Source organism: Lithobates pipiens, unplaced genomic scaffold (genome assembly GCF_037356315.1).
Source record: "Lithobates pipiens isolate NorthernLeopardFrog02 unplaced genomic scaffold, aLitPip1_a1.2 Scaffold_18, whole genome shotgun sequence".
Classification (NCBI taxonomy): domain Eukaryota; kingdom Metazoa; phylum Chordata; class Amphibia; order Anura; family Ranidae; genus Lithobates; species Lithobates pipiens.
The window spans coordinates 627,591,483-627,617,075 of NW_027507758.1; the positions used below are offsets into that span (position 1 = coordinate 627,591,483).

At 45.9% G+C, this 25,593-nt stretch overlaps 1 protein-coding gene across 1 annotated transcript; it reads left to right on the plus strand.

The window, feature by feature from the left end:
• The first annotated feature begins 517 nt into the window (after positions 1 to 517).
• LOC143989728 (uncharacterized) lies at positions 518 to 22,849 on the plus strand. Its single transcript, XM_077490001.1, has 4 exons — positions 518 to 563; positions 680 to 777; positions 867 to 1,094; positions 15,756 to 22,849. The coding sequence occupies exon 4, from the start codon at positions 15,959 to 15,961 to the stop codon at positions 17,231 to 17,233; it is 1,275 nt and encodes a 424-aa protein (XP_077346127.1). The 5' UTR covers positions 518 to 563; positions 680 to 777; positions 867 to 1,094; positions 15,756 to 15,958; the 3' UTR covers positions 17,234 to 22,849.
• Positions 22,850 to 25,593: the final 2,744 nt, after the last annotated feature.

Here is a 25,593-nt window from a genome sequence, read left to right on the forward strand (position 1 = left end):
CTCTCAACGTCTCTCCAATCCAAGTCAGAGAATCCTATGACATACACTGGCCTCACAGCTCCTCCTCTCAACATTCCTCCAATCCAAGTCAGAGAATCCTATGACATCACACTGGCCTCCTCTGTCCAACGTCCCTGCAATCCAAGTCAGAGAATCCTATGACATCACACTGGCCTCACAGCTCCTCTGTCCAATGTCCCTTTCACAAGTAAAGCAAGATTGTTGGTCCCAGAATTCTTTGCAACCTACAGACTGGGGGCCCTGTCTGCGTAAATTATATCCCAGTGGGGCTTTGATAAAAATGGAGACCTGATTAGTGAGGTGAGGAGGATTCTGGAAATGTCATTTGATTTTACTATATTTGTACAAATCTAGAGTTTTTCTCCTATGAAGTCTGGAGATATGATAATCACATTGCCTCCACCTCCCTCCTTTTCTGATAGAATAGAGAAATAAGAAGATTCTAGAAGTCACCAGAGAGATAGTCAAGCTGCTGACAGGAGGCGTGAGCAGTGCTGGGAAGGACATCATGATGGAGAATCAGCCGCCCCTCACATCACCGGGTAAGAGGAGACTTTATTGTAAAGGAGAGAGCAGTACGGAGGCTCCACCTAGATCCCCCATCATCTGATAAACACATAGAAACAATGTATTCAGTCAGTGTGTGTGTTTCCTACAGATGGATCCAGTAATGGGAACCCACCAGAGAGATGTCCCCGTCCTCTGTATTCCCGGGATTCCACACAGGAAGATCACACCATCCCCCACCATCATCAGGTAGATGAGGAATAATCATTTATAGTATCATTAGGATCTGTAAATTATCTGCATTGTTACAATTGATGTCATTTTTATTATATATTCAGAGTGGAAACCTGAGAGAGTCTAAAACTGAAGTTAAATAAGAGATGAAAGAGGAGGATGATGAGGATGGGGTGATGGAGGAGTCAGAGTTTCTAAAAGTGCACAAAGATTTGTACCAGGACACCATGGTGGAGTCATCCAGCTACAGAAACCCACCAGAGAGATTTCCCTGTTCTTTTTATTCCCGGGATTCCACAAAGGAAGGTCACACCATCCCTCACCATCATCAGGTACATAGTTACATAGTAGGTGAGGTTTGAAAAAAAAGACACAAGTCCATCAAGTCCAACCTATGTGTGTGATTATATGTCGGTATTATTTTGTATATTCCTGTATGTTATGGTTGTTTAGGTACTTATATAATAGTTTTTTGAAACTATCGATGCCCCACGCTGAAACCACCGCCTGTGGAAGGGAATTCCGCATCCTTTCCGCTCTTACAGTAAAGAACCCTGTACGCAGTTTAAGGTTAAACCTCTTTTCTTCTAATTTTAATGAGTGGCCACGAGTCTTATTAAACTCCCTTCGGTGAAAAAGTTTTATCCCTATTGTGGGGTCACCAGTACGGTATTTGTAAATTGAAATCATATCTCCTCTCAAGCGTCTCTTCTCCAGAGAGAATAAGTTCAGTGCTCGCAACCTTTCCTCGTAGCTAATATCCTCCAGACCCTTTATTAGCTTTGTTGCCCTTCTTTGTACTCGCTCAATTTCCAGTACATCCTTCCTGAGGACCGGTGCCTAGAACTGGACAGCATACTCCAGGTGCGGCCGGACCAGAGTCTTGTAGAGCGGGAGAATTATCATTTTATTTCTGGAGTTGATCCCCTTTTTAATGCCAATATTATGTTTGCTTTGTTAACAATAGCTTAGCATTGCATGCCATTGCTGAGCTTATCATCTTCTAGCACCCTAGGTCTTTTTCCATCCTAGATTCCCCCAGAGGTTCAACCCCTAGTGAGTAGATTGCATTCATATTTTTGCCACCCAGAACTGGACAGCATACTCCAGGTGAGGACAGACCAGAGTCTTGTAGAGTGGGACGATTATTGTTTTGTCTTTGGAGTTAATCTCTGGTAGGGATGAGCCGAACACCCCCCGGTTCGGTTCGCACCAGAACTTTCTAACGGACCCCAAATTCGTACGAACGTTAGAACCCCATTGAAGTCTATAGGACTCGAACGTTTGAAATTATAAGGGCTATTTTTAACGGCTAATATGCAAGATACTGTCCTAAAAAGGGTTTGGGGACCTGGCTCCTGCCCCAGGGGACATGGGTCAATGCCTAAAATGTTTTTAAAAATGTCAGTTTTGGCGGGAGCACTGATTTTAATAACGATTAAAGTGAAATATTCCTTTAAATATCGTGCCTGGGGGTATCTGTAGTATGCCTGTGAAGTGCCACGTGTTTCCCGTTTTTAGAACAGTCCCTGTACAAAATGACATTTAACGGAAAGAACGTCATTTAAAACTGCTTGCGGTTTTAATGTTATATCTGGTTCCTGCAATATGGTTGAAAATCATTGAGAAAAATGGCATGGGTAGCCCTCCCTGCCCATTACTAGCCCCTTTGGGTCTTGTACAGATATTAAGGGGAACCCCGTACCCATATTAAAAAAAGGAAAGGCGTGGGTACCCCAGGCCCTATATACTCAGAACAGCAGTAAACAGGCGGTGCAAACAAGACAGGGACTGTGTAGGTTTGTTGTGTTAAGTAGAATCTGTTTGTAATTTTCAACTGGTACATTTTTAAAGTGTAGCTCCAGTCAAAAAATCTATTTTCTTGATCATACATCACGGGACACAGGAGCTTCATTACATAGTGGGTTATATAGGCACCTCTGGTGATTGGACACTGGTTGACCCCAATTAAAGAGAATTCCTCCCCTATATAACCCCTCCCATCTGGGAGGCACCTCAGTTTTTTCGCCAGTGTCTGGGTGATGGTCACGTAAAACTTAGCTCTATGCAGGTCCCTGCGAGGGCCGAAGGGCTACAACAAACCGGATCCATACCTCGGGCCGATATTTGACTCCCAAGATGGTATGGTACCCGGGCCTCGTCTGCCGAAGAAGCGAGGTTTTGCCTGTAAGTCCTCTCCATTGGAAGACTGGGCTCTGGGAAAACCAGACTTGGGGTACTGTTTACTCAGAGCGCCCGAAAGTTTCTGGCAGAGCTTTCTACATGGCCCAGGTGGGAGGATCTTTTCGTAAGAGCCCCAGATATACCTGAAGGTTGGCTAGCAATACCCGCCGTGATGGGTGAAGGCTGGAATTGGTCTGTTTCAGCAATTCCTGCGGCGGGGACAGGTAAGGGAAGTCATCCTATATATTTAAATATATGAATGGATTTCTTCATTGTGAGTAGTTGTATGTCTTACCTGGTTTCCACCACTAGAGGGAGTAAGAGCAGCCTGATGCATACTTGCATGCCTTTCAATACAACACGCTCAGTGACAGCCTGGTTTCTCCAGCTACTCACGTCTCCATTGCAGTCCCTGCCACAAGATGTAGGGGTCCCACGCAGTTCAGGGGTCCCACGCTGCTCCGTTTTGGGTTCCCCCCCCCCCCTGGATTCCGCGGTCCTCGTGCACGCGCGCGGGCACGTGCACGCGCGCCGGGCGCGCTCCCGGCCTAGTGGAGGAGGGGGGGTGTGGTTGCGAGCCGTGCACGTTAGTGTGCACGGCGCTGTACTGCGCAGGCGCCAGACGGCAGTTTTAAAAAGCCCAGAGCGTCAGGGGACTGTAACTGGAGACACAGGAGCTGTGGGCAGTAAGCATCCGTGGGGATTGGATCCAGGCAAACCTTAAGACACCTACTCAGCATCAGGTTGTGCAGTTTAAGCATATATTGATTTATTGTGAGACTTTAAGCGCAACAGTGATCGCACTTGTACTAGTACCTCTGCTTTGTAGCTTAGTACTATGTCTCCTCATAAGAGGGTCTCAGGGGGAGGTAATAAGGGCACTGGCAAGTCACCGCCTAGGTCCAGGGGTTCCAAAAGTGCCTGTAAATTACCATCCCCCTCTGCAAGACTGGAGCCAGCCTCTCAAGACGAGTCGGTGCCCCTTTCGGGTTTTGCAGCCTCTCCTAATGTCGCAGCCCCGGTTTATGTCACTGAGGACTCCCTTAGGGCTACATTGGAGGGTTTTGAAGGGAGAATCATGAATTTTATTTCTGCTTCCCTAAAAGATAGCAGGAAAAGGGGTAGATCCCCTCCCTCTGCTGAAATCCCTCTCTCGGATAGTTGTTCTGAAAATGAGGAGGGATCCCTATCTTTGGATAGGGATCATGAGCAGTCGGATGAGTCAGAGGAAGAGGAGATAGTCCCCTCCTCCCAGGCACTCAGAAAACAGGTGCAGTATTATACTGAATTGGTGCGTACCACATTCAGAATGCCGGCTGCTGAAGTCGCTACATCCTCTGTCTCTTCCCTGGGAGTCAGGAAAGCCCCACAGACTGCTTGTTCCTTCCCAATTCATCCTTTAATGGATAAATTGATGTATGAGGATTGGGGACATCCCGATAAACTGTTTACTCCTCCCAAAAGGTTTTCTATGCATTATCCTGTGGAGGAAAGTTTCACCAAGAAGTGGGGGGTCCCATCTGTCGATGCGGCTGTTTCTTGTGTGAATAAAAACCTAACTTGTCCTTTGGATAATGCGCAGGTATTCAAGGATCCAACTGATAAAAGGCTGGAAACCTTATTAAAAGCCTCCTTTTCCATGGCTGGCGCTGTGGTGCAACCTACAGTCGCAGCCGTGGGGTTGTGTCAGTTCCTCAAGGAACAGGTTAAACAGATGTTTGGACTCCTTCCCAGTGAGGAAGTAGAAAATTATGCAGAATTGCCTCACATCTTGTGTTTCATAATTGATGAGATTTTGGATTCTGTCCAACAAGCATCACGTTTGTCCCTCATGTTGGTACACATGCGCAGGGCCCTATGGCTAAGGAACTGGGCTGCTGAGCTGTCATGCAAAAAGCATTTGACTGGGTTCCCGTTTAAAGGGGAGCGTTTGTTTGGGGAAGAATTAGATAAATTCGTCCAAAATATTTCAGGAGGTAAGTCTACTCTCCTTCCAGTCAAAAAGAGCAAGCGTCCTTCATTTAGGCGTGCTCTCTCTCCCGAAGCATCAAGCTCTAAACAGTGGCGACGGCCTTCTCAGTCCTCCTCTGCTAAAAAGCCTCAAGGCCGAGCCCAGGGACAGAAAAAGACTTGGGGGCGAAAGCCTGCCAAGCAGAGCCCCAAAACCTCCTTGTGAAGGGGCGCCCCCACTCGGCAGAGTGGGGGGAAGGCTCCTGCAGTTTGCAGGCGCCTGGCGGGAAGAGATTCAAGACAAGTGGGTGATCTCTTCAGTATCTCTGGGCTACAAGCTAGAGTTTCAGGAGATTCCACCTTCTCGTTTCCTAAGGTCAAGGATCCCCAGGGATCCAGTAAAGCAGAAACCGCTATTCCTGGCCTTAGATCAGTTACTATCCCAGGGTGTGATAGTAGAGGTGAGCCCGAAAGATCAGGGTTCAGGGTTTTATTCAAATCTCTTCACCGTTCCAAAACCAAACGGAAGTGTCAGACCTATCCTGGATCTGAGAGACCTAAACCGGTTTTTACACATCCAGACCTTCCGAATGCAGTCAATCTGCACTGTGGTCTCCTCCCTGCAAGGGGGAGAATTCATGGCATCAATAGATATCAAGGATGCATATCTCCATGTGCCAATTTTTCCCGCACACCAGAAATTTCTAAGGTTCGCGGTAGAGCGGCGCCATTTTCAATTTGTGGCCTTGCCGTTCGGGCTGGCTACAGCCCCTCGAGTCTTCACGAAGATTCTGGACCCTCTCTTAGCAATCTTAAGAGTTCAGGGTATAGCCGTCATGGCTTACCTAGATGACTTGCTTCTCGTAGAGAGAACTGCAGCGTTCCTAAGTCGCAGCGTCACCAAAACGCTAGAACATCTAGAACGCCTAGGTTGGATTATAAACCTAGAAAAGTCGTCCCTACAACCGACTACCAGGTTGGAATACCTGGGTATGATTATCGACACCGCTCAGGGCAGGGTGTTTCTTCCAAGGCTAAAGGCCTTGGCCATTGGAGATCTGGTGCGTCTGATTCTGGGCAGAAGATCTTCCTCCATTCGGTTGTGCATGAGACTATTGGGAAAGATGGTCGCCTCCTTCGAGGCCGTCCCGTTCGCCCAGTTCCACTCAAGGCCTCTGCAAAGATGCATCCTTGCGGCTTGGAACAGGAAGCCCCAATCCCTGGATCTTCCTATGCGTTTATCCCCCGGGACACGCAAAAGTCTTGTCTGGTGGTTACAAACCAGGAATTTGCTGAAAGGCAAAACTTTTCTCCCTCTCTCATGGAAGATTGTCACAACAGATGCCAGCCTGACAGGCTGGGGAGCTGTATTAGAGGGAACATGCTCGCAGGGGAAATGGTCTGCGACCGAAAGTCTACTGCCCATAAATATCTTGGAGATTCGGGCAGTTTACATGGCACTCATAGAGTGGTCTTACAGACTGCGAGGTTTCCCGGTTCGGATTCAGTCCGACAATGCCACCGCAGTGGCTTATATCAATCACCAGGGCGGTACCAGAAGTCTGGTGGCCCAAAAGGAGGTGAATCGCATACTTGTCTGGGCAGAAAAACATGTTCTGTGTCTTTCTGCAGTCTTCATCCCAGGAGTGGAGAATTGGCAGGCGGATTTCCTCAGCCGCCAGCAGTTGTGCCCAGGAGAATGGGCCCTGCACCCCGACGTGTTTCAGAACATATGTCACAAGTGGGGCACTCCAGACGTGGATCTGTTTGCATCCAGGTTCAACAGGAAACTGGACAAGTTTGTGTCAAGGACAAGAGATGCGCTTGCTCAAGGGTCAGATGCTCTGACGGTTCCCTGGGATCAGTACAATCTGATCTATGCCTTCCCTCCGAGCCCGCTACTATCGCGGTTCCTGGGAAGGGTCAAGAGGGAGTCGAAGTCGGTCCTTTTGGTGGCCTCGGCTTGGCCCAGGCGACCATGGTTTGCAGAAATCACGAAGTTGGCAGTGGGCAGGCCATGGACCCTCCCTCTCCGGCCAGATCTGCTCTCACAGGGTCCAATCTACCATCCTGCTTTACACAGTCTGAATTTGACGGTTTGGCTGCTGAGACCCACATTCTGAGAGACCGTGGCCTTTCGGGGCCAGTCCTTTCTACTCTGGTCAATGCCAGAAAGCCGGCATCCAGGCGTATTTATTACAAAATCTGGAGGACATATGTTTCCTGGTGTGAACTCAGGAAGTGGCATCCTAGAAAGTATGTCATTAACAGAATCTTGGCCTTTCTCCAGTCAGGCCTAGAAATGAATTTGGCCATAAGCACTATCAAGGTGCAGATTTCGGCCCTGTCGGTATTTTTTCAAAAACCACTTGCATCACATTCCCTGGTATGGGCTTTTATCCAGGGGGCTATGCGGACAAAACCGCCAGTTAAACCTCCGGTATGCCCATGGGATCTGAATTTGGTTCTCTCGGCCTTACAGGGGCAACCATTTGAACCTTTGCATCTGGCTTCTTTAGCTCTCTTGACTAAAAAGCTGGTCTTCTTAGTAGCCATATCCACGGCTAGAAGAGTATCAGAGTTGGCAGCTCTTTCCAGTAAAGAGCCGTATTTAATTATCCATAAGGACCGGGTGGTTATGCGTCCCAACGGGTCTTTTCTACCTAAGGTGGTTTCGGGTTTCCATCTGAATCAGGATGTAATCCTACCATCCTTTTTTCCGAACCCTCAGTCCAAAGAGGAAGAGTCTTTACACACTTTGGATGTGGTTAGAGCAATCAGTGTTTATCTTCAAGCAACTGCTCAGATAAGGAAAACTGATTGTTTATTTATTCTGCCGGAAGGCCCTAGAAGGGGTCAGGCAGCGTCAAAGTCCACTCTCTCAAGGTGGATCAAACAAGTTATTTCTCAGGCCTATGACTTAAAGGGGAAGATTCCTCCTTTTCAGGTGAAAGCGCACTCTACTAGGGCTGTCGGTGCTTCTTGGGCAGTGCATCACCAGGCCTCCCTGGCTCAGATCTGTAAGGCTGCGACTTGGTCATCAGTCCACACATTCACCAGATTCTATCAGGTGGATGTCAGAGGGCAAGAGGATATCGCCTTCGGGCGCAGTGTACTGCAGGCTGCAGTTTAGGTCCTCAGGTCCCTGGCGGTCTATGTTTGTGATCTGTGTCTCCCTCCCCTCAACCTGAGCATTGCTATGGGACATCCCACTATGTAATGAAGCTCCTGTGTCCCGTGATGTATGATCAAGAAAATGGGATTTTTATATACAGCTTACCTGTAAAATCCTTTTCTTGAGAGTACATCACGGGACACAGGGCTCCCGCCCCTCTTGGGTTTTACGTGGTTTCTTATTGCTTTGCTACAAAACTGAGGTGCCTCCCAGATGGGAGGGGTTATATAGGGGAGGAATTCTCTTTAATTGGGGTCAACCAGTGTCCAATCACCAGAGGTGCCTATATAACCCACTATGTAATGAAGCTCCTGTGTCCCGTGATGTACTCTCAAGAAAAGGATTTTACAGGTAAGCTGTATATAAAAATCCCATTTTTAAGCTTTTTGGAAAACATAGGGAAGGTTATCACCCCTGTATAATTTGTTTTGCCGTCTGTCTTTTTTCATCTCACTTGCTGTTGTCTCCTTCCGTTTGCAAGTAGGAGATGTTTGTAAGTTGGATGCTTGAAAGTAGGGGCCTGGCCTATATGCTCTGCAGAAATGGCGGAACAAGGTGTTGGTTTTGCCACAACATTGTAAGCCCTCAAAGTGACTCTTGGTGGAGCGCCCTGCTGTGAACGATTATATCAAGAATTGTAATTACATGCCATTGTTGAACAGTGGTAGAAAAATTGACCTTTGGTGGTTGTGGTGCTGGTGCCACAACACTATAAGTCCTCACAGTTACTCAGGGAGGGCACAGGAACGGGCCCTCCTGTGAAATATTATATCAAGATATGTAATTACATTGGGCTGCTGGCACTGGTGCCACGACACTGCAACCTCTCCCATATACTCTAGTTGTAGTGCAGGAATTAGCCCTGCTGCAAAGCATTGCATCAAAAATTGTAATTAAACGCCCCTGTTAAACAGGGGCAGAAAAATGGGGCCTTAGGTGCTGGTGCCACGACACTGCAACCTCTCCCATATACTCTAGTTTTAGTGCAGGAATTAGCCCTGCTGCAAAGCATTACATCAAAAATTGTAATTAAATGCCCCTGTTAAACAAGGGCAGAAAAATTGGGCTGATGGCATCACCCAGAACCAAAAATGTTCTTCCAACATATCAGCGGAGGAGGAAGAGGATAGACAATCAACATAACAGGACAGTCACTCAGCATCAGCATAGGCAGTCTTGAAGGGATGTGATATTTCAAAAAAAAATATTCGGTTACATCAGCTTCAGGTGCTTGGTAGCTGTGGGTGATCCAAGACTGATTCATCTTGATGAAGGTCAGTCGATCAACTGATTCGGTGGACAGGCGCACCCTGTGATCGGTAACAAAGCCTGAAGGTGCGTTCCCAAAGAACGCTGGATGCAGGACAGGCCAGTAGCTCAATTGCATACTGTGCAAGCTCTGGCCAGTGATCCATCCTCAAGACCCAGTAAGCCAGAGGATTTTTGGTGGGAAAGGTGTCCAAGTCTGACCTTGCCCCTAGGTATTCCTGCACCATGTAAATCAGACGCTGGCAATGGTTGCTGGAACCGATCATACCTTGGAGCTGCGGACTAAAAAATTGTCTGAAAGCATCGGTCAGACGGCCACCTTCTCCACCGCTCCTTCTGACCGATGCCTCAGCAACCCGTTGTCCAGGACCAGGAGTTTGTAACCTCCCAGTCTCTGGGAACGCGTTGCACAGACCTTTCTGCAAGGCCTCCCGGAGATGTCTCATCCTCTGCTCCCTCTGCGACGGCAAGATAAGGTCGGCAACCTTACCCTTGTACCGTGGATCAAGGAGAGTGGCCAGCCAGTAATGGTCCCTCTCCTTGATCCGAAAAATACGAGGATCCTTCCGCAGGCTTTGCAGGATCAGGGAGGCCATGCAGCGTAGGTTAGCTGAGGCATTCGGTCCGGAGCCCTCTGGGTCACTAAGGACAACATGATCCGCAACTACCTCCTCCCAGCCACGTACAAGTCCACGGGTTTCTTGGGACTGTAAATCATCCCTACAAGGCTGATGCTGAGTGCCAGCCTCCGCCTCCATCCTCCTCCTCATCCTCTTCCTGTGTGATGGGTGTCACAGCAGGAACACTGTCTGGATAGGGGGCCTTGAGAGGCAAGGAAGTCCTCCTCTTCCTGCCTCTGTTCTGCCTCAAGTGCCCTGTCCATTATTCCACGCAGCGTATGCTCAAAGAGGTGGACAAGAGGTACAGTGTCACTGATGCATGCACTGTCACTGCTCACCATCCTTGTGGCCTCCTCAAACGGTGACAGGACAGTGCATGCATCCCTGATCATGCCCCACTGGCGTGGTGAGAAAAAACCGAGCTCCCCTGACCCTGTCCTGGTGCCATAGTTGCACAGGTACTCATTGATGGCCCTCTGCTGCATGTGCAGCCGCTGCAGCATGGCCAACGTTGAGTTCCACCTGGTGGGCATGTCACATATAAGGCGGTTCTTGGGCAGGTTCAACTCCTTTTGGAGCTCAGCCAGCTGAGCACAGGCATTAAATGATCGGTGGAAATGCACACAGACTTTCCTGGCCTGCTTCAGGACATCCTGTAAGCCGGGGTACCTGCCCAAGAACCGCTGCACCACCAGGTTAAGGACGTGAGCCACACAGGGCACATGGGTCAGTTGTCCCTGTCGGAGGGCGGAGAGGAGGTTGGTGCCATTGTCGCAAACCACCATTCCTGGCTTAAGCTGGCGTGGCGTCAACCACCTCTCGGCCTGCCCCTGCAGAGCTGACAAAACATCCGCCCCAGTGTGGCTCCTGTCCCCCAAACAAACCAGCACAAGCACGGCATGGCATCGTTTTGCCTGCGTACTTGCATAGCCCCTGGAACGCCTACGGAGCACCGCTGGTTCTGAGGACAGAGCACTGGAAGAGGCCATGGAGGAAGAAGAAGAGGAGGGGGTGGAGGAGAGAGGTGTGTCACAACCAATAGTAGCATTTTGGAGGCGTGGTGGCGGAACAACCTCCAACACTACTGCACCTTGTCCTGCATCCTTCCTAGCTGCCAGAAGAGTGACCCAGTGGGCCGTGAAAGACAGGTAACGTCCCTGTCCATACCTGCTGGACCATGAGTCAGCGGTAATATGCACCTTACCGCTGACCGCCCTGTCCAGCGAGGCAAGGACATTGCCTTCCGCATGCCGGTAGAGAGTCGGAATCGCCTTCCGTGAGAAAAAGTGGCATTTGGGGACCTGCCCCTGAGGAACCGCACATTGTACAAACTCACGGAAGGGGGCCGAGTTTACCAACTGAAAAGACAGCAGTTGAAGTGCCAGCAATTTAGCCAAGCTAGCATTTAACCGCTGGGAATGTGGATGACTGGGAGTGAACTTCTTTCGCCGGTCCAGCAGCTGGGGCAGGGACATTTGCCTGCTATAATCGGACGTGGGTGTACTGCTAGCAGAGTGCCCGGAAGCACTTGGCTGTGACACACCTAATTCTACACCTTTTTTCCTCTCAGAGCAGGTTTCAGAGAGGACTGAAGGTCTAGTGAGGTTTGAGATGCCAGCTGATGAGGAGCAAGGAGAGGTCCGCTTTGTTCTTTGGTGTGGGTCTTTGAGTACGCTTGCCAACGAGCTGCATGGCAGGTCAACATATGTCTGGTCAAGCATGTGGTGCCCAAGCGGCTGATGTTTTGGCCACGCGAGATACGCTTGAGACATATGTTGCAAATAGCAGCGGTGCGATCTGATGCACTCGTCTCAAAAAAGGCCCACACCAAAGAACTTTTAGAATAACGCGCAGAGGCAGCGCCCTGCACAGGCGGAGCTCTGCGGGGTGATTCAGTCGGTGTGCTGCCCCTAAGCTGGCCCCCGGAGGGCATCCTGCCTCGTTGGACATGTGCCTCCTCCGCTCTCCTGCCAGGCACCCACGTCGAGTCAGTGCCCTCATCATCCCCTCCCTCTTTATCGCTGGAGCAAACCTGGCAGTATGCTGCAGCTTGTGGAACATGACTGCCAGATTGCTGTCCTTCTTGAGCATCCCCTCTCTCTGCATTCACGCTACTGCCTTCCTCTAGCTGAGTATCATCATCAGAGCCTACAAAACACTGGGCATCCTCCTGGAGCATGTACCCAACACTGTGCTCAAAGAGTTCAGGAGACTCCTCAGGAGGACGTGGTGGGTCTAGGGAAGGAGTCACTGATGATGACATTGAGAGGAGGGAAGAGGATGCGTTGGTAGCTGCTTTGCTAGTACCCTGAGCCTGGGTGAGAGAGGATGAGGAGGATGAAGAGGGCTTGGTCATCCACTCTACCAAGTCGTTGGCATGTTGCGGCTCAACATGTCCAGCTGCCGAAAAGAAGGACAAGCGTGTCCCATGGCCACGTGCTGATGATGACGATGCACTGCGTCCACGACCAGCATTGTTGTCTCTAGACACAGAGCCTGCTTGCCCTCTTTTATCGGCTCGCGCCTGTCTGCCTCTCCTTGCTGGCCTTCCAGACATGGTAATGGCCTGAAGGGAGTTGGGAAAACCAGCAAATGGGTAGTGTATATTGTGCTGGAGGCACACACAACATCCACTAACTCCTGCAGATGGCAGATGGTTCAATTAGAGAAGAGCTATGTAGGTGGATATAGCGGTGTATACTGGGTTCAGAGCACGCAGACAGCACACACAATCTCCTACAACTGACTGCAAGCTCTATTTAAAAAGAGCAAGATAGTTAGCTATATAGGTGGATATAGCGGTGTATACTGGGTTCAGAGCACGCAGACAGCACGCACAATCTCTTACCACTGACTGCAAGCTCTATTTAAAACGAGCAAGATAGCTAGCTATATAGATGGATATAGCGGTGTATACTGGGTTCAGAGCACGCAGACAGCATGCACAATCTCCTACCACTGACTGCAAGCTCTATTTAAAAAGAGCAAGATAGTTAGCTATATAGGTGGATATAGCGGTGTATACTGGGTTCAGAGCACGCAGACAGCACGCACAATCTCCTACCACTGACTGCAAGCTCTATTTAAAAACGAGCAAGATAGCTAGCTATATACATGGATATAGCGGTGTATACTGGGTTCAGAGCACGCAGACAGCACGCACAATCTCCTACCACTGACTGCAAGCTTTATTTAAACCGAGCTAGATAGCTAGCTATATAGATGGATATAGAGGTGTATACTGGGTTCAGAGCATGCAGACAGCACGCACAATCTCCTACCACTGACTGCAAGCTCTATTTAAAAAGAGCAAGATAGTTAGCTATATAGGTGGATATAGCGGTGTATACTGGGTTCAGAGCACGCAGACAGCACGCACAATCTCCTACAACTGATTGCAAGCTCTATTTAAAAAGAGCAAGATAGTTAGCTATATAGGTGGATATAGCGGTGTATACTGGGTTCAGAGCACGCAGACAGCACGCACAATCTCCTACCACTGACTGCAAGCTCTATTTAAAAACGAGCAAGATAGCTAGCTATATACATGGATATAGCGGTGTATAGTGGGTTCAGAGCACGCAGACAGCACGCACAATCTCCTACCACTGACTGCAAGCTTTATTCAAAACCGAGCTAGATAGCTAGCTATATAGATGGATATAGCGGTGTATACTGGGTTCAGAGCACGCAGACAGCACGCACAATCTCCTACCACTGACTGCAAGCTCTATTTAAAGCGAGCAAGATAGTTAGCTATATAGGTGGATATAGCGGTGTATACTGGGTTTAGAGCACGCAGACAGCACGCACAATCTCCTACCACTGACTGCAAGCTCTATTTAAAAAGAGCAAGATAGCCAGCTATATAGGTGGATATAGCGGTGTATACTGGGTTCAGAGCATGCAGACAGCACGCACAATCTCCAACAACTGACTGCAAGCTCTATTTAAAACGAGCAAGATAGTTAGCTATATAGGTGGATATAGCGGTGTATACTGGGTTCAGAGCACGCAGACAGCACGCACAATCTCCTACCACTGACTGCAAGCTCTAATTAAAACGAGCAAGATAGCTAGCTATATAGATGGATATAGCAGTGTATACTGGGTTCAGAGCACGCACAATCTCCTACAACTGATTGCAAGCTCTATTTAAAAAGAGCAAGATGGTTAGCTATATAGGTGGATATAGCGGTGTATACTGGGTTCAGAGCACGCAGACAGCACGCACAATCTCCTACAACTGACTGCAAGCTCTATACTGTGTTGAAGGTACACAGAACGCCCACTAAGTCCGACAGACGCCAACACACTACACAAGGCCGCCGCGCTGGCGGCCTTATATAGTGTGGGGCGTGTACTACACAGCCTGTGCCAATCATGGCTTTCCTTGCTGCCGGCGCTGTGATTGGCCAAGCATGCGGGGTCATAGTGCATGCTTGGCCAATCATGAGCCAGCAATGCACTGCGATGGCGCAGTGCATTGTGGGCCGTGAGCGCCACACAAATTTGGCGCGAACGGCCCATAACGTTCGGAATTCGCTTGTACAGTTCCTTTGTGGGGTAATGGTAAATCCCAGACTACAAGCCCCCAGATGTAGCACTAATCCCCGACGGAGCTGCTGGTTATTTTTGGGCTTACTGTTACCTTCTGTTCTCCTTGTGGCAGGCCTAGGGGATGTCCCGTGGTAAATAGCCCAGTAACTTGAGACTGATAACAGATCCACTTGAATGGATTTTATTTGCAAAGCTCAGTCAATTGAACAGTCTTTCAACTTGGGATCAGAGGGTTGGAAAGGAGGTTCAGGTACTCTTAATGTCAAAGTAAAAAAGAAAGTTGAAGAACTTGTGTGACGGACTGGGGTTTATATGGTCACAAAACAGACACCCCAAAGCAAAGTACATATTCATTTTTTTTATTTTTTATTTTTTATTTCTAAACATCTCCCTTCTATTCTATTAATAACCAGTAGATGGCAGAGAAGGTACACAAACAGAGTCTATATAAGGCCACACACCATGTGACTGGAAATTAAACTACTTCTAGCCATAAAGTCAGTGGTCATATCTCATGCTGTTTGTGTGATTCTTTGCAGGTATGTACTCTAAATCGTTCCTAATCTGTATTAACCTGTGATAGAAAGATTCCTAAACATCTTGAGCAGATGCAGAAAAAGTCTCAGCAGATTTTATGCTATAGTTTTGCTGTAATTAGAAGTTTAGAACAGCATGTGTGAGAAACAAGTGAAAAGGGCATAAGAACATGAAAATACTGCATTAGTCAGAACAAATGTCTATTATCAGCACTAAACCGTTCTAAATAGGTATATTTAAACCTGATTTATTGAAAATTGCATAGATTTATAAAAGCACATGTTTTCTGTTATTAATATAGAAAAAAACTATTGTATGTAAAGCTTATGCATTGCATCATACAGACATGCAATGTGCACCATCTAGTGGTTAAAAAAGAGTACTACCATGATAATATTTGTATTAAAGCAATGCATTGCCAGTATGATTATTGCACATTTAAAGTGCACCAGAGAGATAAAGATAATTATCTATAACACTGAATAACAGGGATATATATATTATTAAAATATAATAATGTTCATTGTTATAACTACGTTTTAAAATACTTTAGTTAAAATCAGTATTATATATATTGTTAATGGTTATAAACATGTGACTATAAAAATGTAAAAGATGTATTGTTATGTAAAAAAAAAACTACTTCCAGCCATAAAGTCAGTGGTCATATCTCATGCTGTTTGTGTGATTCTTTGCAGTCCACGCCAAGCTGATCACCTTATCTCATCGCGTCTACAATCATCGGCTCTCTTAATTCACATTTTGAGGGCTCGTGTGCCGGGATTCGTTGTGTTACCAGTGAGAGGGAAGCGCAAGACAAGCGTGGGCCTGCTACAGAGCTACAAGGAGAGTCGTGAGAGTTGTCTGCCTCGTGAGTGCAAGTCTTCAGATTGCAACAGAGATGCCGTCTCCTCGTCGTGCGCTGATGTGGGATATCCAGAGACACATTCATCAGCTTAATGAAGAACAGCTGCATAGCCTCGCTATTACGCTGGAAGATGAAAGAGACGTGGACGTTCTATCAGTGACTGGTACCAACGAAATGGAACTTGTTGAATTTATTAAAGACTACTTGAGAAGTGATCAGCTGGAAAAGTTGGAAGATCAAGGTATGTCTTACCTACTCATCATCCAAGACAAGATCAATGAACTAAAACTTAACAAGGAAAGTACACCAACTGTGGACATTGCAACCGCTGCAAAAAAAATAAGTAGTGGGACTGCAAGGACTGAACAGGTATCGGAGGTGATGAGATTAACTGATGTTGTTGCTTTATTGCCACGTAGAGAATTTAAAATGCATGGTGGTGTAATTTCAGATCATGGTTCGGACATGAGTTACAGTAGCGTGTGCAGACAAATTGACGAGGGTCTAACAGAAAAATTCCCTGAATCTGAAATTATACGCACAGTGTTGAGAATAATCAAACCTGGTAATTTTAAAGATATGTTGACTGACAAAGATGATCTTACTGTTGCTGAATTGAAAAGGTTTTTGAAGTCACATATGAGAGAACGAAGTGGTAATGAGTTATTTCAGGACCTCAGCAATGCTACCCAGCAAGAAAGAGAAACAGCACAACAATTTGTTTACAGGCTAGTGGGGTTAAAACAAAAAGTTCTGTCTACATCACAACATGATAAGCGAGAGTTTAACTATGACAAAAAACTGGTGCAAGGCATATTCCTTCATACACTGTATCAGGGACTAAATGAGAAAAATTCTAATGTTAGACGAGATATCAAGCCTTACGTGTCTGATTTGACAGTAACGGATGACTTTATCATAGAGCAGGTCACCAGATCAGTTGATGAGGAAACAGAAAGGCAGAGACGCTTAAGCAGTGCACCTAAACATAAACCTCTTACTGTTCATTCATCACAGACACCAGGGAATAGTGAAAAAGACACCTTGCAACAGAGAGTTGAGGGAGATGCTAGAGCAAATCACACTGCATTAATGGAACTAACAACACAGGTCTCTGCTCTCACAAAGAACCTGGAAAAGATGATGAAGCAAACTCCTATTGTTGGAAACCAAATGACTAAGCCACTAACCAATGTTCAAGTTCCAGATACAACTCACTGCAAGCCCAGGTGTGATGACTGCATTAAACGAGAGTCAGAACTGCTACCATTGTTTCTACTGTGGTTGGATAGGACACAGATCGGTTGATTGCTTGAAGAAAAGAAGGCAGTTGGGAAACGACAGACGGTCACTGGGAAAGGGACAACCAATGACCACCTCAAATGATCTGTCCCATGCTAAGGTAAACAGGGTATTCACCCACCTGTCAACTAGAACACTCCCAAAAGAGAATGGATTCTCCAAACAACACGTAGCACAATTAATTGGAGGAAAATGCCTACTGTCATGTCGGATGAATGGTGTTCCGGTTGACATGTTGATGGATACAGGAGCTCAGGTCAGCATTGTCGGGAAGGCATGGTTAGAAAAGTTTCTACCCAGCGTCTCCATTAGGCACATACAAGATTTACTTTGTGATGACAACTTATCCATTACAGCTGCAAATGGTTCTATCATTCCATTCATCGGGTGGATTGAAGTCTGCCTGGAATTCGAAAGTAGTGGACATGGAAACTCAGCCATTTATGTGCCAATGCTGGTGAGTGACTGCTGTAATGACAATCCAATTCTTGGGTTTAATGTTATCGAAGAATTGATCAGAGAAAACCGTGACCGACCAAACAGCACCCAAAACCTGACTATCTTGCTGAGTGAAGCTATGAAAGTAAGACAGAGTGTAGCGAATAACATTGTCAATGCTGTCAGTCAAGCAACTGACCCAGGAGAAATATTCGATAGTCGTATGGTCAAAGTGGGGAAGAAGGGACTCTAGATTAAAGGAGGCGAGCTCTGTGAAGTCAAATGCAGAATTAGAGCGTGGCCGAAAGGAGGAATCATGCCATTTGAACCACTTCCCGAATATCCAGTTGAGGAAGGACTTGAACTATTTCCTTCAGTGGTAGATGTGCCAAATGGGTTCTCTAAACTGGTGAAGATACCTATACTGAACCATGCAAAACATGACATTTACCTTCCACCCAGAACAGTATTGGGTACCATTTCTCTAGCAGCTGAGATTCTACCATTGTCTCCAAACAAAGACGATGGAAAGGGAATTGACCAGAAGAAAAGGGTGTTTCATGTAAACCAGTTCAATCAAGTGGACACTGGAAATCAGCTACCCACTAACAAATCTGTTAAGTGGCACCCACCTGTCAATTTGGAAGATCTCTCAGAAGAAGAACAGGAGATAGCGAGACAAATGTTATATGATGAATCAGATGTCTTTGCTCGTGATGAGGGAGACATAGGATGCATCCCTAACCTGAAACTGAGGATAAATCTGAAAGATGAAACTCCTGTCCAGAAACGCTACAATTCGATACCGAAACCCCTATACAAAGAAGTGAAAGAATATGTCCAAAACGTTCTTGACCGAGGTTGGGTAACAAAATCTTCTTCCGCATACTCATCACCAGTTGTTTGTGTTCGACAGTAGCCTACGACTATGTGTTGACTTTAGGGAGTTAAACCGAAAGACTATCCCAGATAGACATCCACTACCCAGAATACAAGATCTGCTGGATAGCTTAGGAGGATTTACGTGGTTCTCAATCCTGGACCAGGGTAGTGCGTATCATCAAGGCTTTGTGCATGAAGACTCCAGACATCTGACGGCTTTCAGCACCCCCTGGGGACTCCTGGAGTGGAACCGTATTCCATTTGGATTAACGAATGCCCCAGCAGCTTTTCAGAGATGCATGGAGAACGTATTAGAGGGCATCAGAGACAAATGTTGTTCTCCATACTTGGATGACGTACTTTGCTACTCCAAAATTTTTCAGGAGCATGTCAATGATATTAGGCAAGTGCTTAGTCGAATGCGTGAGCATGGTATCAAACTTAGACCGAAGAAGTGTGAACTCTTTAAACGACAGATTCGATACCTTGGACGAATGGTGTCAGAAGAAGGCATAAAAATTGACCCAAAAGATCTTGAAGCGGTATTACATTTGAAAAGGAAAGAACCAAAAACAGTGGGAGGAGTCAGATCTTTGTTAGGATTCCTGAGCTACTACAGGTCCTTCATTCAAGATTTCTCTCGACTTGCTAAACCACTGTATGAACTTTTGCAGAACACTGAGAATCTGCTACATCCATCCCCAAAAACAATCGGAGGGAATCTACAAAGAAAAACGGGAACAAAGCACAAGTGCCATCTAAAACACTGATTCAATGGACACCCAAACATCAAGCTGTAGTATCCAGACTGGTGGACATGCTAACCAATCCACCAATTCTAGCATACCTTGATTTTGACTTACCCTTCGTCTTACACACTGATGCTCCCAATGAAGGCCTAGGTGCTGTACTATACCAACGACAAGGAGAAAAACTTTGTGTTATTGGGTTTGGCTCCAGAACATTGACTCCAGCAGAGCGCAATTACCATCTTCACTCTGGTAAACTTGAGTTTTTAGCTCTCAAGTGGGCAGTCTGTGACAAATTCAGAGATTCCTGGTACTACGCTCCAACATTCACCGTTTACACAGACAACAACCCATTGACATATGTAATGAGTACTGCCAGACTAAATGCTGTGGGTCATCGCTGGGTTGGCGAGTTGACTGATTTCCACTTCGATATCAAGTACAGGCCAGATAAACAGAATGCAGACGCAGATACACTGTCACGATTTCCGGTGGAACTCACGAGGAATCTGAGTGAGTACACAGAGCTTGTACCATCTGAGGTTGTGTCAGCTATGTGGCAAGGGAGCAAAGCTGTTGACGAAGAAGAGACATTATGGGTGGCTTCATTGACTCTTCACTCAGAAAGTGATGTGGCCGAAGATTTGCTGAAAGGACAGACAATCTGCCCAATGGCTCAGGAGAATATCAGAGCATTACAACAAGACGATACCAACATTAGAGAAGTGGTCTGGCTCAAGGAGAACGACTGGATTTCAAACCACAAAGAAAAGGAGAGTATGACCAGCAAAACAAGACGTTTGATTACATGAATGGAATAAACTCAGAGTCGATGAAGGAATCCTCTACCGACACTCTGGAACCCGAAAACAGCTAGTTCTACCAGAAAAGTTAAAACCACTGGTCTTAAGAAATCTTCATGATGACATGGGTCACATTGGTACTGACAAGGTAACCCACCTAGCACGCGAGCGATTTTACTGGCCATTTATGCAAAAAGACAGTGATGAATATGTGCTGAAGAAGTGCAGCTGCATCAAACAAAAGCGTCCAAATATCACCGAAAGAGCACCTATGGGTTCGATTACTACCAGTTCACCTTTGGAGTTAGTATCCATTGATTATCTTCACTTGGAGAAAAGCAAAGGAGGATATGAGTATATACTTGTAATAGTTGACCATTTCACACGCTTTGCACAAGCGTATACAACTAAGAACAAATCTGGAAAAATGGCGGCAGAAAAGATCTTTCAAGATTTCATACCACGTTTTGGCTATCCAGAGAAACTCCACCATGACCAAGGAAGAGAATTTGAAAACAACTTATTTCAGACATTGCAACGATTGGCAGGGATTTCTCATTCAAGAACTACTCCATACCATCCACAGGGTAACCCAGTGGAGAGACTGAACCGTACTTTGTTACAGATGCTTCACACCTTAGAGGAAGAGAAAAAGTCAGATTGGAAAGAACATATTCCACATATGGTTCATGCATACAATTGCACCAGGCATGAAGCCACAGGATACTCGCCATTCTTTCTATTGTATGGAAGATCTCCTCGTTTGCCAATTGACCTAATGCTCAACCTAAATTTGGAAAAGGAATCAGAAAGTCAACCAACATTTACTCAGAAATGGGCATCTAGAATGCAAGAAGCTTACAAAATCGCATCCGAGAATAGCAAAAAATCATCTGCTAAAGGGAAGAAGTACTATGACAAAAAGATAAAAGGAGCACCTCTTCAACCGGGTGATCGGGTCTTAGTACGAAATTTCTCTGAAAGAGGAGGACCTGGTAAACTTCGTTCATACTGGGAAGAATCAGTACACAAAGTGGTAGAAAGAATCAAAGATGGGCCTGTATACAAAATTCAGCCTGAAAGTGGTAAAAAGACTATTCGAGTACTGCACAGAAATCTTTTACTACCAGTAAATGACCTACCAATTGAAGGACACATTCCAAGAGTACCGATGAAACAAAGACAATCAAGTAACAGAAAGGATACCAGAATGGATGTGGACCAGGAGGAGGAATGTTCAGATGAAGAAAGATGGTATTATCCTTATATACCAGAGACTACAGAAAGTCATGATTGTGTTGTGTCTCAACAAAACTCTCAAAACGTGCAGAAAATCCCCTGAAGAGTTCTATCCTACAACTACCACACCAAATCTTGAACAAGAACAAAATGATGGAACAGTAGTTGGCCACCAAATCTGGGCTACAGACATGGTGGGACTAGACACTGCAGAATTACCCTCATTAAGTCAAGACTTACCTGTGAACCAAGATATGCAAATGGATAACGATGTTGATGGAGAAGACTCAACTGTCAGAAGATCTACCAGACAAGCTAAGCCTAAAGAGATCTTTACATATGACACACTAGGTCAGCCAAGATATATACCAAGTCAGATTCACACCATACAAACTCCTACAATGCTAGCTACTCCCAGGACATGCCAGGTAGTTAACGTAGCTCCTTGGTGGCAACAAGTACCTATTTGGGTTACTTAAATCACTAAATAGTGTTCAGATACCAATTGAGTTTAATGTCGGGAGCCATTAACTGAAGGAGGGGAAGAGTGTGACGGACTGGGGTTTATATGGTCACAAAACAGACACCCCAAAGCAAAGTACATATTCATTTTTTTTATTTTTATTTCTAAACATCTCCCTTCTATTCTATTAATAACCAGTAGATGGCAGAGAAGGTACACAAACAGAGTCTATATAAGGCCACACACCATGTGACTGGAAATTAAACTACTTCCAGCCATAAAGTCAGTGGTCATATCTCATGCTGTTTGTGTGATTCTTTGCAGGTATGTACTCTAAATCGTTCCTAATCTGTATTAACCTGTGATAGAAAGATTCCTAAACATCTTGAGCAGATGCAGAAAAAGTCTCAGCAGATTTTATGCTATAGTTTTGCTGTAATTAGAAGTTTAGAACAGCGTGTGTGAGAAACAAGTGAAAAGGGCATAAGAACATGAAAATACTGCATTAGTCGGAACAAATGTCTATTATCAGCACTAAACCGTTCTAAATAGGTATATTTAAACCTGATTTATTGAAAATTGCATAGATTTATAAAAACACACGTTTTCTGTTATTAATATAGAAAAAAACTATTGTATGTAAAGCTTATGCATTGCATCATACAGACATGCAATGTGCACCATCTAGTGGTTAAAAAAGAGTACTACCATGATAATATTTGTATTAAAGCAATGCATTGCCAGTATGATTATTGCACACTTAAAGTGCACCAGAGAGATAAAGATAATTATCTATAACACTGAATAACAGGGATATATATATTATTAAAATATAATAATGTTCATTGTTATAACTACGTTTTAAAATACTTTAGTTAAAATCGGTATTATATATATTGTTAATGGTTATAAACATGTGACTATAAAAATGTAAAAGATGTATTGTTATGTAAAAAAAAACTACTTCCAGCCATAAAGTCAGTGGTCATATCTCATGCTGTTTGTGTGATTCTTTGCAGTCCACGCCAAGCTGATCACCTTATCTCATCGCGTCTACAATCATCGGCTCTCCTAATTCACATTTTGAGGCCGGTAACACTACTTACTTTGTCTGCATCTAGAGAATAGCCATTCGCAGCTGGATGGTCACCCAGGTTGGACAGTCCCTCTCTCACAAGGCCTAGCAACCAACAATGTGCTTACTCAGGAACAAGTCTCTGCCACAGACGTTGTTGTAGAACAGGGATATGCAATTAGCGGACCTCCAGTTGTTGCAAAACTACAAGTCCCATCATGCCTCTGCCTCTGGGTGTCATGCTTGTGGCTGTCAGAGTCTTGCTATGCCTCATGGGACTTGTAGTTCTGCAACAGCTGGAGGTCCGCTAATTGCATATCCCTGTTGTAGAACGTACAAAATAATGTCTCTGCCACAGACATTGTTGTAGGACATGTAGGGAAACTAAACTTGAAACACTTGTAGGATACCGGGATCTTTCAGCCTGCTTGGCGATATCCACAAGACCGGATTCTCTTGGTTACTTCAGCCCTTTCAGGCTCTTGTTAATAAAACCAACCTGTATGTGGTGTTCTTCTAAAGAGTCCTCCCCTGGGATGCTCGAAGTACTTTGGGTCTCTCCTGAGTCGGAGACGACACCCAACCACCTCAGAATCCTCTTAGTTTCCTTGCCTCGGGCTAGCCAGCCCTGAGACATTAAAGTCGGGTGGATCCGCACCCCAGGCCATAGCCTTCCCGGGGGCTGGTCCAGAGGACCAGGACGATGAAGTCAGCACATCATACTGGACCGTAACCCCAAACCACGTGACGTCCACATCTTAACCGGTTCCCGACCAGCGCACGACGATGTACGTCGACAGAATGGCACGGGCACGCATATTGGCGTACATGTACGTCCAATCCTCAATGCCGCCCTGCCATCGGGAGAGCGCCGCCGGCGGCACGCTCCCGCGCTGGTCGGGACCCCCGTGAGTCCGGTCGTGGGACCCACGGACTCGATCGCCGCGGGCATCCCCGCGATCGTCTCACGGGACGGCTGAATGGAGGAAATGCCGTGTAAACAGCATTTCTCCATTCTGCCTAGCAACTAGTGACACTGGTCTCTGCTCCATGTGATTGGAGCAGAGATCAGTGTTCACTAAATGAAAGCCCAACCCCCCCACAGTTAGTAACACACCCCTAGGAACACTTAACCCCTACACTGCCACCCACTGGTTAACCCCTTCACTGCCAGTGTCATTTACACAGGAATCACTGCATTTATATAGCAGTAATTACTGTATAAATGACAATGGTCCCAAAAATGTGTCAAAAATGTCCGATGGGTCCCCCACAATGTTGCAGTCACAATAAAAATCGCTGATCGCTGCCATTACTAGTAAAAAAAAAATAATAAAAAATAATTAATAAAAATGCTATAAAACTATCCCTATTTTGTAAACGCTATAACTTTTGCGCAAACCAATCAATAATCGCTTATTGCGATTTTTTTTACCAAAAATAGAAGAATACGTATCGGCCTAAACTGAGGGAAAAAAGTTTTTTTAATTTATATTTTTGGGGGATATTGATTATAACAAAAAGTAAAAAATAATGCGTTTTTTTCAAAATTGTCGCTCTATTTTTGTTTATAGCGCAATTCCGGTGAATCCTGGAAAAGAAAAGAACATATATACAATACTTTACACCTAAACTATTAGAAGGCAGGATTCCACCAATCTCCATGGATTCCTCTGCTCTAAACTCTAAAACCGTTTTTTTTTCCTCTGTAAAACAATGCTAATTGCTCCGACTCATGCCACCTAGTGGTATGCGTCGCTGAAGTGCAGTCTCTAACTTAAAGCAGGTTAAATGTTCTTGACACAGGGATGATCCTTTCTCTGTGTGACTGGCTCTGTCTAACTACCCCATAGTTCAGTAGCTTCAAAAGAAAATGCAAAGAGATGAAGACCCGGAGAAGCTCTCCTTGGAAATTTCAAAGTCTTGACTCAGGAACAGTTCACCAGTAGAAACGGGGATCAAGCAAAGTTAAGTCTTTCCCCTGTGCATCCACAGTAGTAATAAAGTACACGGCACTGTCTTTATCCGGTCTGCAGATCACAACTTTGTCCTTATAAATGTGCCGACCGTAGCTTCAATGCCATAGACATCTGACAAACCATTCATAAAGCTCCCGTGAGAAAGCCTTCTTTCGGAGCGGCTTTGGTACTTTTAAATAACTCCAAACATCATCCTCGTACCAGGCCTCACGGTTCTTTTCAGTTAGAGTCATAATGTCCCTTGGACCATAGGGGAATTCCAACCCCATACTCTGTTGCCACCCGCTTATTCTAAAAGTCTCGGAGACCCAGATTGGCCTCGTCATGGTCGGGCAGTTTTTTCTCTAGAATGGCTTAATTACTACAAGCCGTTCAAAGAACGTTCAAAAGTACTCACAGCAATTTGGGTTCAAAGTGCCAGTCATCTCCCTCATCAGAGCCAGAACTGATCCCCAAGCTCTGCGACGACTCCCCTGCGGGCCGCCAGTTCCTGGTAACAACATCCGCAGCCTTCCTGTGCTTGTCCACGGGTATCCTTTTCCAAATGTCAGGCCCGGGAAGAAGTAGAGAGGATCTGTTATTGTGGCCACCGGAACCGCTGGGTTGCTTCCCTTTAAACGTGTATTCTCCACACCTCTTACATCTAGAGAATGGCCGAGGGTTGACGACCAGGCTGTCACATTTTCCGCATAGCATACCCAGGCCCTCGATGTCTCCAGTAGTGTACAGTATAAACCG